Source organism: Phaethon aethereus, assembly GCF_964289735.1.
Source record: "Phaethon aethereus genome assembly, chromosome: 14".
NCBI lineage: Eukaryota > Metazoa > Chordata > Aves > Phaethontiformes > Phaethontidae > Phaethon > Phaethon aethereus.
The window spans coordinates 565141-581006 of record NC_138590.1 but is presented as its reverse complement, the minus strand read 5'-3'; the positions used below and the strand labels follow the sequence as shown (position 1 = coordinate 581006).

The following is a 15866-nucleotide window of genomic DNA, read 5'->3' as shown; positions in this document are numbered from 1 at the left end:
ATTTTAAAGCTTTTTAAACTCATTTTAACCCCTTTTTTTCTTTGTGAACATTGGCAATTTTCTCAAAAAAAGCAAAAAACAAACCAAAACCATTCTTCATCATTGTCAAACAAGTAGAAAAAGCTTGATGAACAAGGAAATGGAGGTTTGATATCTCCAAATAGTTTCTTCCCAGCTGACATAATTCTGTGAAGTTAACCTCAAATCCAGAAATTACCTTTGTCTCTCTGAAAAGCACGTGTTTTGGCAACTGAACTCTCCATGGAAGATTCTTGTTAATGGATTGGTCTCTGGCATTGTCTCAGCTCAGTCAAACATCTCTTGCTGGATGGAGGTTAAACTATCTATCTCAGCTGCCAGACCATGAAGATGGTAGTGCCAGGCACTTCCTTGCAAAGTTTCCCAAGAGAGCACCGTGCTCACGAAACCATGCAGGCAGCAACAGAGCAGGCAGCAGAGCACAGTTTCAGCATCACAGTGCACAGAGAACTAGGGGTCTGTCAGAGTCCTGTGGGCACTATGGCGTGGGCACATAGTATTTTTTCTCCTCATTAGAGATTAGGTGAATTTTACTTAGCCAAACTTCTTATGGACAATCTTTTTTTGACCCAAGTGACTATGGCACAAGAAGAACCCTGGACAATACAGGCTTAGCTCTGTAGGGCAGTGTAATTCAGGCTGTAAAACAACACACATCTGTCTACATCCAGCCAGACAGGAATGAAGCTAGGAGAGAAGGCCAGGGGTCCTGTGTTACCCTTGGAATAGCTTGTGACCCAGACAGGTCAGTAAGCACTCTTGGTGCCTGGACCTTCCCAAACCATGCAGAGGGAGGAAGCATCAAGCTGGGGTGTAAGGTGAGAGGATGTCTGTAGAGGCTGACAGATGCCGGACATGTCCCCATGGCAAATGCCTTGCTGTTCTTGTGGGGATGTCTGTTGTGTCTGAGCTGCATGGTGGAAGTGCCACCCATTCCTGAAGGAGGGGCTGGGACTGGCACAGAGAGAGAGAAGGCCGATTCTTGAATGAGGAAACCAGAGGAAGCAGCTAAGACCACCTTAGTGTAGGCCATGATCTTGCCCTGGCCAGTGTTGGAGCTCTGTGTCCCAGGCATGTCTGGGGCATGTTAACTGGCTCTGGAGCTCAGGGAGAAAGGTCTCATCAATGTCACTGAGCCCCTGGCTAGACATAGGAGTTAACAAACTGCCTTCAGACGTCCTGCAACACGGTCTGGTTCCCTCGGCAGAGCTGGCAGTCCCTGCCTGGAGGTTTTCCAAGCAGAGAGGAGCCAAGTAAGGCACACAGGACGGTGTGATGGGCACCCAGGCTGGGGACTGTTGGCACCACAGCACCTGGCACAGACCACTTGTCCTGGGGGTCACAAGTTCCCTATGGACTCCTGGCCTTCAGCAAGACCCAGTGAGCTGCAGGACAGGCAGCAAGGCCTGCCTACTTTCCTGGACTGCCCTGATGGGAGAGTGGGGTGAAGGGGAGCTCCCACTCACCTTCATCCTGCCTGACTATGGATCTAGTTAGGAATGTAAATTAAGGTGTAGCTCCCAGTATAGGCCATGGAGACATCTCAAGAGCAATTCATCCCACCCAAGATCTGTGCTGGGCTATAGACATGCCAAGTCTTTGGGCTTTAGGAAACCTTGGGCAAGGCTGGTCCTTTAGACCCAGCTTGAGTTAAGCGGAGGGAGTCAGACACTGTTCTCCCCTGTTGACTGCTGTAGTGCTGTAGTACAAGGCAGTTGTTGCTGTGTGCCCGGTGCCCAGAGTGCCCAAAGTGCCCACGTAGGTTCCCAGGAGACCTGGTAAACAGGTGCCCAAATAGAAGGAATCAGACCTTTTCTTCTGGGAGACTACAACTGCACATGTGAGGTGGAACCTGACCTGTGGAAGGCAGAGTGCTGGCTAGTTCCCAGCACTGGCACAGTCAATGCATGAGGTATTCTGCAGACTTAGAGCCGAAGGGATCCCAGAGAAGGCCTGGGGCTTTCTTAGTTCTGCTTGTTCTTTGGCACAGGGGTGAAGATGTGGTTTCACAAACAGGAGGTTATATTCTGCATCTCACATCACCTTGCTGTGAAGTTACAGGACAAGTGGGGAGGTCTCCTTGGGAAGCTGGCAGGAATCTGCATGCCAATTATTGTGGCACTGCTTCAGATAGACTAACCTGGAGGGCCATGGGAACATGTTCTTTCCCAGAGCCAGCAATCCCAAATGATAAGATTGTTTTATGAATGTGAGGCCTTGTGGCTTCATACAGCTTTGAAGCAGCCTCCTGTGGAAACTCCAGCACCTATACTTATGTCCTGCCTCTCAAACTCAGCCTGGACCTCTCCCCTGGAGCTGTCATGCTGCTCTGCCTCATCCCACTGTGTGTCATGCTTCCAAACAGCATCCATGCCAGAGGCTTTACAGTATCCACCTCACAGCAGAAGATGAAACAATGCTGTAGGAAAAGCAATGAGTCCTGCCTGTAACATGTCCTGGGTGAAACTGGCTATGCAATGCTTCTCAGTATGCTTTTCATTTTGTGGAGAGAAGGAAAAGGAGTTGTATATGGCAAAGGCTGAGCAAGTTGAGATCATCTCCTATTTCTTGCCAGCATTCATTGATTATTCTTGCACTTCTGCTACCTGAGTCATGTAGACAGAACTTGACAGCACCCATTCTGGCTTTAAAGGCAACATGTCTCCAAGCATCCTTCAAAAATGTGGCAGGGGAATGGTTTCTGGAGAGGCATTCAGGCATGAGCAGGGCCAGAAGCTCAGCTGAGCTCTCCTGCTCCAGTTCCCAGGGGCATCCATCTGACATGCGAACAAAGTGTTGTGGTGAGAAGGTGGGATGGGAGCCAATGTGGAGAGCAGGAATATTGCAGTAGGAGGAGGGGAGACATACAGCAATGGGAGAGGACTAGGTAAGAGAGAAGGTGCCCACCGAGCACAGGACATCCTTATGGCCTCTTCTCCTGGCTGGTTTGGGAGGAGGCTCTGCCTGGCCAGCAGCACAAGCAGAGGGGTGCACTGGGGGTCCACATCTCAAGTGTCTAGGGCTGGCAGCTGCAGTGCTAGGCTGTGGGCAGGTTAAGGCCCCCTGGAGGTCTTCCAGCAGCATTTTAAGCTAGGAGAAAGCCCCCCTGGGTCTGGGATCACTTCCGCAGTGTCTCACGGGAGTTTGGGCTGGCCAGGAGGCAGCAGTCTGCTGTTCCTCTTGTAGACAGTGTCTTTTTCCCTGATGAAAGGGCTGACTACTCCCTCTTTAATTACAGTAACGAATTTAGCAAGTTGGTAGCAGAGGAGTATCTCAGCTTCTTTGACTTCACTGGCCTGACCCTTGACAAAGCACTCAGGTGAGCTGGTCTCTGGCACTCCCGCGTAGGGCCTGGGCTGGACAGAGCGGAGCAACGCGGCGGGTTTCTCCTCCGGGCTTCCCGACGCCATGGAGGCTGTCCATGTGATAGGAGCAGGGCCTGGGAGGAGCTCCAGGTTGTCGTTTAATCTTTGCTTTGGTGTCACGTGTGGCACAAGATACTGCCACCAAAAGTGGGCTTCGACAGGAGGGCCCACAACCTGCTTCCCCATGGTGGAGAGCAGCTTTGCCAGGAGTCCCATCCCATACAAAATCAGAGCAAGTGGGAGCAACTTCTTCCCTTGGGATGGACAACCCAACCTGGTGCCATCAAGCCAGAGGTGGGTCAGATCTCAGCTGGCAGCATGTTTCCCTACACAGCTCAGAGCTGGCTCTGTAGACACCTTTTGCATTGCATCTGCAGGGGCCCAGGGGTGCATAGGCTGGGGGGAGGACAAAGGCCTTCCTAGCTGCTCTGAGGACCCCCTTTGCAACTCCCTCCTTAGCATGGATGCTGCCCAGCAAATTGATCCATGACATCTTTAAGTATCACTTTGTCTTTGCAGGACATTCTTGAAGGCATTTCCGCTGATGGGAGAGACGCAGGAGCGGGAGCGGGTGCTGATTCATTTCTCGCGGCGATACTGCCAGTGCAACCCAGAGGAGAGCACGTCTGAAGGTACCGCTTTCCCTCCCTGGTTCTAGCGTCCACTGCACATTCACAGCGTACCTGTGTCACAGAGCCCGAGTGTAAAACTGGCCACCCACAGCCGGGCCTGAACAGAACCCGCTGGGCAGTCAAGGCTGCAGCTTCTCCCTTTCTCTGGGGTCCTGCCCTGCGAATTATCCCTGCCCTGGGAGGGCCTGGGGACACCAGGTACTGTACAGACCTCCCGAAGAGAGCCAGATGAGTCCCCTCAGGATCTGAGGGTCTGAGTGTGGGCTCCCAGGGAGCCTTGTCCTCTCAAGTGCATATGAGTTGTGCTGAAGACAAGCTCCTCAGCTGTAGGCTGGATCAGCGGCCATGCTTTGCCCAGCACCGGGGGAGGTCGTGAGTAGTTCTCAGGGGCTGCAAATTACTGCGATTGTGGCTTGCAGAGTGGTTGCTGGCAATAAGCAAATGAGTGGCTGGTGCTAGCTCAGCCCAAGACCTTGTCCATTGAATAGAAGAAGACATTTCCATGCAGATTGAGGAATGCTGTTGACTTGCCACGTACAGGAGTTGTGCTCCTTGCATCTACAACTGCAGCAGGAGAAAGAACGGCCGGGTAAAATTCTGGGCTCACTGGAGTTGCAGATTTTGTTAGCTACTTTCAGCCCCTCCCCATTATTTTTTTTAAGTAGGTATAGTTTCTTTTGACACTTTAAAATGCTAAAGGTCATTCCTGGTCCACATGTGCACATGCATACATCCAGACATGAACATATCCATGTTTGCACTTACATGAATGCCTCTACACACCTGCTTACAGGCATCTAGAAATGCCCCCATGGGTGGAAATCAGGCTGCTGACCTGAGAGCAGTGCCAGTTGTTCCTTCTCCACCCCTTCAGCATGTGAGAGCTTCTGCTCGTCTTTGTCTTGCAGACTTCCCAAATAGCAGCAGTGCCAAGTGTCACTTGCACCCTCCAGTCCCTCTGCCAAGCTAACTGGACACAAGCTGTTCTCAAAACAGAATGACCTCTTTGCTTTTACCAGTGATATCCCAATAAAGTACAGGTTTAGATTTCATTTCCCTGTATTTCTGTGGTGTTCTCCCCCACTGATCCAAAGAGGACTCTTCCCTCCAAAGGAAGGGAAGGAAGGAAGGAGGGGTTAAGCTGCGGGCTGAATTTTCAGTAGCAGTCCCAACTGAAATATCCCAAATGCCAAGTCCTGGCCCCTCTTCAACACCTCCCCCTGGAGGTGATCCCCAACCATATTGCGACACCCACTCCTACAGACAAGGGTCTTGGGACCCTTGCTCCCCTTCTGGTCCACAGGTGTCTAAGACCCACAGTGGGGGCGTGCACACATTAACTTTAGCAGAGGCTGAGCTGGAGCACAGAGGGTCAGATCTCCGACTCCATCCCACACCCTTCAGCATAAGGATGTTTGTAGGGCAGTGACTAGTCAAAGAAAATGCAAGCTTTGCCATGACAACATGGGTTACAATGGGCTGAGGGAGCCACGCTATGGCAACTGTTCAGAAGATAAATTAGATCCCAGTTCTGAACACTCTGTGAGAAGGTGCCTGCTAATGCAAACACAAATGAAGCCAGAAAGTTAAAGCTTTCCATACCTGCATGGCCCTCAGTGGAGATGTCATTGCTGCTGGTGGGACCTGTTTTAAAAATGTCACACTCCTGAACAGTACAAGACTATTAAGAGTAAGGAAAACTGGATCTGAAACACATTACTGCTGCTGCTGTCATGACCTGTTCATTAACACTTAGGGCCACAGCATTGCCTGTGATGGTGGCAGCACATTTCACAAGGCTGAGCAGGACCACTTACTGCAGACCAAATGTAAACTGAATGAGTCCCAAGCAGGACAGAGCTGCACTCAGTACTGGACTGAATGGGGCTTGAAAAATACAATTGTAATCCAAGTACTACTTGAAGGTGATGCAATGGAGGAAAGTGGCTCCTTCAGGTCGCATCTTTTACAGGTACTGCCCTAGATGTGTCGTAATGTGAGAAAGCTGTTACAAGCTTTTTCTTCAGGAAGCAGTTCCTTCTTGTTGCATCCAGCCTAAACTTGTAAAGGATGTTCCACCAAGATGACATTTGAGCCACTGTGTCTTATCTAGATTTCTAAAGACACATCTGGCTGTGATGGTCTGTTGGCCTAGAGGCATGATAGAGTTAAGGCAGTTTTGTCTGGAGATGATTGTGTGGCTGAGAAGGTCTTAAAGCCCTCTAAGACATTTCAGAGCATTGCTACATGCTGATTAAATAACTCCTCCATTGATGGAGATATGGCTGTTGCAACTCCAAGGGTCACTTCAGCCCATATGAAGGGATGCTGCAGATGAGGGTGGCAGAAGCTCTGACCTGCTGACCACTGAGTAGGCTGGATGGTTTTTCTCCCAAAGAGTGGTGTCTTGGACATATCATTAGTGCTCTCCTGTACTGAAGGAGCCCACACATAGAAGAATTATATGGTTGTGTTGTGACACTGTGTGAGCCAAGAGAAGAAGTGAATGCAACTGAGCCAAGCAACACCGAGAGAATAGCAGGTTTTGGGACACCAGCTCCATCTTGGGGCCATGTGGGACATGATTTACCTCACCAAACTGATACAGTAAAGCCAGGTGAAGATGTCAGCCCAGAACCTCCCACAGAGACTCCAAAATACGCACTGGGGAAGCACATTGCCCTAAGCCCAAAGCTGCTTCATGTGAAAGTAAAGGAAGAAGCTTTCTTAGGAATTGATTCTCTCTTGAAGGTGGATGTCCACCACACCATGTCCCCAGGACTGTCATCCCTCATAGTGAAATGTGTGATGTTCCTATGAGAAACCTGTCCTTCCTCAGAGACCATGGTTCTTCCAGAAAAGGGAGGAGCTCAGTTGCCTTTGTCCTGGGCTCGTGTGTTTGGTTGCCTTTAGCTGGCAGTGTTTAAGCTTGACCTTGAGCATGGGGTGCTCAGGGCTTGTCACTATTCCACACAAATGGTGCCTTTATTTAGTGGCTGATGGGTTTGGGGGCAGGCCACAGCTGCCTCCACAAGAAGAGACCAATGTCACTTCCCCAGCCAGGCCTGGGGGTAAGTCACAACCTGACCCTAGGGCACAAATCCACAGAGCAGCATGCACAAGGGAAATAAGCCAGGAGCATCATGTCATGTCTGGCTTGGTCTGTGGAGCAGCCCATCTGTATGAGCACACAAAGCCATGCCAAGAGCAGGGCCAAAGACCAAGGCTGTGGTATTTCTGCCCCTGTCTCCTCCCTGGTGCTCTCTAGCCCTTTTGTGAGGTCCTTGCAAGGACCAGTTCCTATGCCAGAGTGCATTTTCATCTCACCATTGTGAGGTGGCGTGTGGAGACTAGGATCTTGACCTTGAACAGCTTCAGGACACAGCATGGTTTTGAAATAGCAGCAAGCCACCGGGCTACCTCGTACAGAAGAGGGTGCTGTGCTGTCTCAAATGGAAGAAAAACTTCTTATTAAGTCAGAAAGCCAAAAGTGCTGCACTCATTTGTAGTAATAATGTTTGTTGAACAACTCAGGAGCTTACAGGCTGCCTGGGAATGTTGGCTAAAGACTTCAGGACAAACCCCTGAGGTGACTGTGATCAACTGGGGGAAAACTAGCTCTGTTTGCCAGGATCTCTGCCCCATTCTGCAACAGCATGGGCACAAAATGGATATGGAGGAAGACTCAGCAGAAAGTCTGGTCTTTAGAAAGCCATTGACAAAACTGCTTTAAAGCCAATTACCTGATGATCATTTCAGGAAAAGGTGAAGTTTGAAGGAAGAGAGGATTTTTTTTTTTTTAAACTATCTTGCACAGTTGAAACAGGTATTCCTTAAGGTCCTCAGACATAGCAACTAACCTTGATTTTGCAGTGGGTGGCCTACCAAGACAGCAAACATCAAAATCGCGTGGGAAGGGGAGTAATTATAGCCATCCGACTGTTGTGTGTTTCAGATGGGATTCATACGCTCACCTGTGCCCTGATGCTGCTAAATACAGACCTTCATGGCCATGTAAGTAGTATTCAGAGATGCATCCTTCCTTTTTTCCTTCTCAGTACAGAGGTCTGTCCCCTTGTGCAGGATATGTTGCTGGAAAATTGAGATAGGTTGGCAGAGAGTACTCTGACCTGCTCCAGGGGGAATTTTGGGTGCCAGGTCCAGACCTGGGGCAGTCCTCTTAGTGTCACTCCACACTCAAGCCAAAGGCATATCTCGTGCTGACATTTCTTATTTTATACAGGCACAGGCAATGCAGCTTTCTTCCCAGGACCTGTTGCATGCATCAGCCCTGTCCCAGGAGCTCTCATGGAGAGGCCTTCCCCACCAGTCTCTGTGGAGCTGTCAATGCAGCTGTCAACAGCAGCACCAATTGTGCTGCTATTTCTTGTGGTGCAGACATCTGAGGGTCCCCTCATCCCAGAAACTGCTACAAGGGAGTCAGTGGTTTCATACAGGTCTAGATTTGATCTTTCCTTCCCAAAACATGAAGGAAGTCCCAGCTGTTCTTTTTCTCCAAAGTGTAACAGACAGACAGCCGCTGGAGAGTTTCATATCAGAGAGACCTCTGGACAAAGAGCAGGGTGAGCAGAGCTTAGGGCCCAAAGGTGTGGTTGGAAAACAGCAGAAGCGGTTAAGAAGATCTCTCACCACCTTTTAGAGGCTCTTTCAGGCAGCATAGGTTGGATTTTTTCCTAAAAGGTCAACCAGAGTGTGGAGAGGAGAGCAGAGTAGGAGGAAAAATAACTGCAGAGGGAAGATAGGACTGGTCATAGGGGACAGCACTGGGACATTGTGCACCCTTGGAGACCCCTGCCATAGCATACATCTGGGAGTATGCATGGACTCTGCACCCTGCCCAGTGCTGTGGAAGGCTGTAGGCACTGTTGACCTCCTCTCTACTCTCCAACCTTATGGTACAGGCATAGAGCATGGCTGTGAGCCTCAGGGGGCTGTGCCCCCTTTACAGGGGTTAGAGGGGCTCCTCAAGTCTCTGGTCACTCAAGTACCTTCTTTCATATTCCCTCTGAGAGCTCAAGCCTGGACCCACAGACTCCCCAGAACTTGTGTGAAGCAGGAGGGGGCATGGGGAGACGGCTTGTTATAGCAGCCTGTGCATGTGAAACCTACACATCCTTTTTCTGCCTCACAATACCATGATTTCCAAGCTGTGTCATCAGAGTCCTCTTCTGCCTCCAGCTGGTAACAATCTGTTGTGCATCTGCAAAGACTTGCCCTGATTTTCTCTTCATTAGCCTGTTAATGAGGGGACAGTAGGCCATAACCTAGCTCTTTTTTTCATACTGGTTTATAATCACCTGTGAGAGGAGCTTTTTTCTGTCAGGGTCGGAAGAGGACACTACATGAGTTCTCTTAACCTTTGATGCCAAAGGCCACCAGCTTCACTGGTGCCATTCTGACAGTCCACCTAGGAAACCCTCCCCATCATTACAGCACAGATATTGCCTTCATGACAGTGGCAAGGTTTGAACACAGTAGCTAGTGAAGGGAATTACTGGTCTCAGCAAGAGCATCCTTTCCAGATGTGCACTGTGGCCAGCACCAAGCTGGTTACAGCTGCTGCAGCCTCAGCCTTTGGGGAACAGGCAGCGTATGACCAATGTTACACTGGCCACTGGGTCTCTTCCCACCCCCACGGCTGACAGTAACATGTCTAGGCAAAGCATCTCTGCACGCGGCGGGACAGCAGTGGGGACGGCTTCTGGGAGGGTCTCACACAGTGTTTGTCCTTCAGCTGAAGTGGTTCAAGCTAAGGAAATATTTTCACCAAAACATTTCCTGCAACAGTAAAAGCAGCATTGTGGCAGAAGGCAAACTATGCAACTTCACTCCAAAATAATCTTATTTTTTAATTAAAAAAAATCCTAAATATGTGTCTGAGAAGATAGAAATTATTGAAAAGGCAAAAAAACCCCTAAACCTCCAAAACCTTACCATTTCTGTTTTTAATTAACAAGCTGGCTAAGAAGCCTTGTAAGAAGAAATGATCTCATGCTACCTAGGGAAAGAAAAAATAGCTTTCTTTTGACCAGGTGTAGAAATGCCTGAGCTTTTCTTTGAAAAATCTTCTCTTTATTTTTCCGCATGTGTAATATTAATTTATTCTTCTCCTTCTCCTCCTTTTTTTTTTTTTTTCCCTTCCTTCTGCTCCTGGAACTCCTCTTTCTGCTCTTTAACCCTTTACCAGGTGGTAAGTGCAGTCATTCTAGCATTTTGCTTTAAAGCACTGGCATTTGACTGGGTTTTTTTCTGTGTTAAAAAAAAAGAAGAACTTTTTCTGTCTGGATTCCTAAGTGATTGTGCAGTGTCCTTCACTACTTAGCAACCCATTCACAGCTGATGTGCATCACATGAAATTCTTCTTGTTTAAAGAAACCTCCATAAACTGCAGTGTACCTGGGATTGTGTGACTTGATCTCTCACTCCTTTTTGTTAAAGATGCTGTCATGATATTGCATATCACTTTTAATTTTATTTCCTTTTTTAATATTGTGTGTGTGTTTCACTGTTTTACTGTGCATTGCGATGGAGTGGGAAATTCCTTTGGTTAGGAAAGAGTGGTTGATGTGTCTCTGTAAAGGGGCAGTTCCCTACAGCCGTGTCTCTAGAATGGGCTAGTTCACCATTCCAGCAGTGACCATCACATATACTGAGCTCAGGTTTAAAAGTAATGAGACTAGCTTTAAAACATGTGAATTGCATGTGGCCACACTGGAGTTTTGCCTTAATGCTGTTGATTTTCTACCATAGGAGCACTCAGGCCCTGTTTCCAAACCATCCAGAAAACTTTCTGTCTTTAAAATGAGACGCTCTCATAGAATCACCTGGAGTTGGTGTTTAAAAGCCAGCAGTCACCCACAAAACATTACAAGCATTGTAGTATAATCCGGGTTGTTGCAACTCTCTACCTTGCTCTGCTGGTGCTGTTTGAGCTCCAGGAGATTTTATGACAAAGTAGGTACTCCTCTGCTCCATCTCTGCCCCTTGGAGACAAAGATTTGGGATGTCTCCTTTTCAACCCTCAGTGTTAACCCTCCTTGTTCAGAATTGTTGGCCATGGGAGGACAGTGACAAACCAACACTTATGCATCACCAGCACTCATGGCTGCATTTTGGTACTTTAGCAAAGACTAGCTTCTGGAGTCACACTGCAATGTCACAAGCTTTAGCATTTGTTCAAAAAGCAGGCCAGCAGCTCACATGGCCACTGAGCAAAGCTTGAAATGGGATCCCTGGCAGCTCCTAACTCCACATCCGTTGCTATTAATCTTACAAATCCTGTGATATTCTCCTTAAGCCAAGCGTATGGTTTGGTGTTAGCAATGCTGCTGTGTTAGTAGCAATGGGAGAGCTGAAGAGATGCTGGTGTCACCTGCAGAGTGGCACCAGTCTGCCCAGAGGACCTTTGCATGACCCAGGGGTCATTGGTACCCAAACTTTGCAGGTTTGTTCCCTGCAGTGGTGTGATTTTGTTTCTGCAGCCTAGAACACATCCACTACCAGATCCCTTGGTCCAGTCAGACCAATGACCCTCACTTCATGCTGAAGCATAAATGTGGTTGGTTGGGTTTTTTCCCCTGAAGATGAGCATTTGGGAGAGGTCAAAAGAGCCTGAGTAAAAGCAGGGCCTGCTAGGGTCGTGATGCTCATGCTGGGGAGCTCACAGGAGATGTACTCCACTCATCACTTTGCAGCTGAGATGTTTGATGCGTGGGGCCTCCAGCCCAGAAGCTCAAGTGGTTTAATACCTCACAGAGGGAGTGCTGGGGAGACCACCCCAGATAGCCACCCTTCACGGCCTCTGGTCCCCAGGAACCTGCTTCTCCTCCTGGGGCTTTGACATGGCACCTGCTTTTCCCACTGAGCACCCAGCTCCATACTCACCTGTCCAGCCTCCTAATGCTGGGACTTGGCAACAGCCAAGGAATGCCAGGCTACAGCCCAGAGTCTTCTGGAGGTGGACAGAGGCATCCTGGAACACTTCAGGAGGTGGTCTTCAATCATCTTGGGTGAGTCAGCTCAGCAGCAGATGGCTGAGGCCCAGAGGAGGCAAGAACTCAACTGTAAACAGGGGAGCTACACTGGGTTGAAGCAATGAGATGGCAGGATCAGCCCTGTCTACCCACCACCAGATCATTCTCATCTTCCCTAATTTATTCTTATGCACTATAACCACCATCATGCACTTTGTCTCTGCACCTTTCCGTTCTCATACACTGTCTGCGCCCACCCACCTCTGTCCACCAATCCCCACACTGTCTATCCCTTCTCATCTATTTAATCCACTGTTTGCTTTGCTCACTTTCTCTCCGTCCAAGCACGCCATGGTGTTAGCTGATTGTCTGACGGTGATTTCTTATGCTTTGCTGCATGCAAGTGATTTCTCATGCTTTGTCTGGAGCAAGCAAAAATGGGGTGAAGCTCTTTTCTGCCCCGGGGACACATCAGGAAGAGTAGCTATGTGTGGCTGTGAAGCAGCCTTGCTGGCTTGTTCTATTGCTGGTAAGTGACTGATGCCCCACAAAAAAGCAAAAAGCCCCCATCTGTGTGGCTGGCCAGACATGAAAAGGCATCTCCTTACCTAAAAGTCCCAGTTCAGGAAGGGACATAGAACACCTGAACACTGAGCTTCGAGGTGTGCAGGTACATTCCCCTGAAGAATATATCCACATGTGATGATCTTGCTGAATCAGCAAGATGGCCTACTGCGTAAGAAGGCACCCCACCGCACTCTGATAGTGCCCCTTTCCAGAGTTGTTCCTGGGATTCCCCATACTTGCTAAATACTGTTGCAGTGTGCAAAAGCTCAGGCAGTCCCTGGTGCTGGTGCAGTTGATAATAAGGCACTTGTGATCACAGAACTGTTTCTTTGCTTTACTTGTTGATCGAGTAAAGCTGCAAAGTCTGTGTCCTGGAGTGTTCTTTTGTTTTCTCTATTCAGCTGGTGTTGATTTGGAGGCACTTGCAGGGCTTTGTATTTGAGTGGCTGGCTCCAGCCCCTTTCTCAAAGCAGCAAGCTGAAGTGCTAAGATACTGTTGACTTGAGGTTGTATTGCACCTGAGGCACCCCAGCACCCTAGCACCCTGTGCTCAATCCTACTGACAGCCAGCCTGAATCCTGCCCCGACTCTGCAGTGCTTCGACAGCCTTGTCCAACAAGCTGATTCACAGATCCTTGCTGGAGCTTTCTCGTCACCTCTTCTGGTTGTCAGAGAAAAGAGTATGTTTTCATCCTTCTCAATTGCTCAGCAATTAGCTGCTTTTCCACAGTGTGGCTGCTGTCTCAGTTTGAGCTCGGAGATCTTCTTACAGAAGAGAAAGAGACAGATCACAGAATAAAAAAAGAAGCCATCCCCTGGGATTAATATATATCCTGAACGCAATACGTGAGAAACCCAAAGAAGGGCCTGCAAAGCTGGTAATTTGTGCCGCTTTACCTCACTGTATCCACTCACTTTCTAAAATATATTAGCCTCTGCATTCATTGCTACATCACTGCAACAAGATCTGTGCAGGCAGAAAGACCTGTGCTGTGCACTCTGCTTTCCTGCCTCAAGCCAGGGGTAGAAGTCATCACCTTCTCCCTGTGCAAAGTAATTTGGTGCCTCAAGGTCTCAGACAACATACCTACCTCACCTCCAAACTCCATCCCTCATAGAGGTTCGTTACTGCATTTCTTTATGCACGTTCTCACCTTCCTTCCTTTCTCCATCCACACACCATTGTGCTGCTAGCTTTTTTTTTTTTCTTTTTTTTTTTTTAATGTAATTCACTGGCCAGAAAATACACAAATCTCCCTTCCCTCTGCTCAAAAAACCTACCACATCTGCAGGTTTCCCTGCAGCTCTTCTGCAGCTTGTGTACCTACTGAGCACTACCTGGCAGTAGCCTCTAGCTATGGGGTCTAGTTATGGGCATCAGCCATGGGGCTCTGCTGTGAGAAAGAAAAGGTGGCTGAGCTTCATGTTGTGCCACACCATGTTCCCAAGCACCACAGATTTGTAATGGTGCTTTATTCCTCTTTGTCCTGATCTCTCAAGGGTGCCAGCTCATCTGGAGCTGGCACCAACAGGAGGCATAATTAAGAGTATCAGAGGGAGCTGCTCAAAGGCAGCGCTGGCTCCCTGTGTAGCCTGGGAGTATGTCTGCAGGCACAGATGGCAGGTGTGTGTGGGGGGGGAACTGTGGGCTAATCCCAAGGCCTCACTCTTTGCTGATGCTTTCACCTGGGGAGAAGCCTCCAGGTCATCTGTTGTGCATGTTTGTGGGCAGGGATTTCTGGTGTCAGGCTCTTTCAAGAGGTTATTTTCTTGCACAGAGGACACATCTTGCCCTGCAGGGCACCTCCTATATCACCTGCTGCAGCTTCTTGCCCTCTCAGTGACCCAGTGAGGCTCTTCTTCTTCCTCACTGAGTCCCTAAGCAGGGTCCTGGCTCTGCTGTTCTTGGCCATCCTCCCAGGACCTCCTGGATGACCACCCTGTCGGTACCTTGATGCAAAGCCCACCCAGTGTCAGGATGATGCTGGGGTCCTTGGGACCGCTGGTGGCAGCTCATGCTTTCCTCTCACTAACTCCATTGTCCACTCCATGTGTTATTACCATGGGGTCTATTCTTGGGGACTTCACTCCAGGGTGTGAAGGCTGCAATATGACATGGCACTGGAGACACCTGTGTTTCCTTTGTGGTATCATACTCTTTTCTGAACCCTACTATTCCGACTGTCTCCTCCACACCTCTGCTCCAGTCCTTTGGAGAGGTAGGATTGCAGGAGGAGGCTTGGAAAAAGGCTGCCTGCCTCCAGTCCCTCGACCCTTGCAGGCTGAGAAAGTGACTCGTCTGGCTATGGTGAGGTGTAAAGGGTTTGGGAAGACAGATGCCACAGACTGATATCAGGGATGCCAGATGGCCTGGCAACATCAGCACCAAGTAGTCTTGGCATTAGTTGGTGATGTGTTCCAAGGTTGCGAGATTCTCCCAGTGTACATGTATTGCTCTCACATGCCACAGCATTCAAGTGCACACGGTACCAGTAGCTGGACCATCTCTCTTCGTAATGGCAATCAAAAATAGCAGTCTCTATGAAGGACGAGTCATTGCCCAGTGCTGGCTGTCTCCATATGTTGACACTGCATGCTCACACAATTTCAGCAGATTCGGAGACCCATCCAAGACCCAAGGCAGTCTGACTGCTTGTCTTCAGTTTTGAGACACAGACTCTGTACCAGGACCAACCTGGAGGCCAGAAGTGAAATCACTTAGAAAATTTGGGGCAAGAGCTGGAGAGGCTATTTTCAGGTGTTTTATCTCCACCATTAAAAAAGAGGTAATTTGAAATGTTTGGGTGCTGGCATGAGGAAATAAAGCAAAGATGCCAGAAAATCAGAGTAGAAGACCTTTCAGCTTTGAGCTCTTGGGGTAAACCCAGGCTTCACCACTACATATAAAATTGTTCTTTAAAAGACACTGTGAATAAAGTAAAAACTTGCCAGAAGTTTAATGACCTGTTTCTTTGCCTTACAGAATATTGGCAAAAAGATGTCATGTCAACAGTTCATAGCAAACCTGGATGGACTGAATGATGGGAAGGACTTTGCAAAGGATTTACTGAAGGTAACGTGATATAAGTAGACAGTAGGATACTGTCATTATTACTGTAGTGCCACCTAGTCCTGCTGGGACACTCTGAGCCCTTGAATCAGCATTTTCCAGTGCACAATGGTTTCATTAGAAGAATGGTAACCCACATGGATAGCTTCTGCTAACTTGCAGTTAGCCACCAGAGCTCTGTTCCCTGGTGGTGTTTTAT

At 48.8% G+C, this 15866-nt stretch overlaps 1 protein-coding gene across 1 annotated transcript in view; it reads left to right on the top strand.

Moving 5' to 3' along the window:
* Positions 1-15866, top strand: part of PSD2 (pleckstrin and Sec7 domain containing 2) — a gene marked incomplete at both ends in the record, with an annotated part of 44566 nt that overhangs the window by 12388 nt on the left and 16312 nt on the right. Inside the window, 4 exons of the mRNA XM_082006236.1 lie at positions 3278-3358; positions 3924-4036; positions 7992-8050; positions 15581-15670. Coding sequence (XP_081862362.1) covers positions 3278-3358; positions 3924-4036; positions 7992-8050; positions 15581-15670 — 343 coding nt within the window. The remainder of the gene's footprint in view (positions 1-3277; positions 3359-3923; positions 4037-7991; positions 8051-15580; positions 15671-15866) is intronic.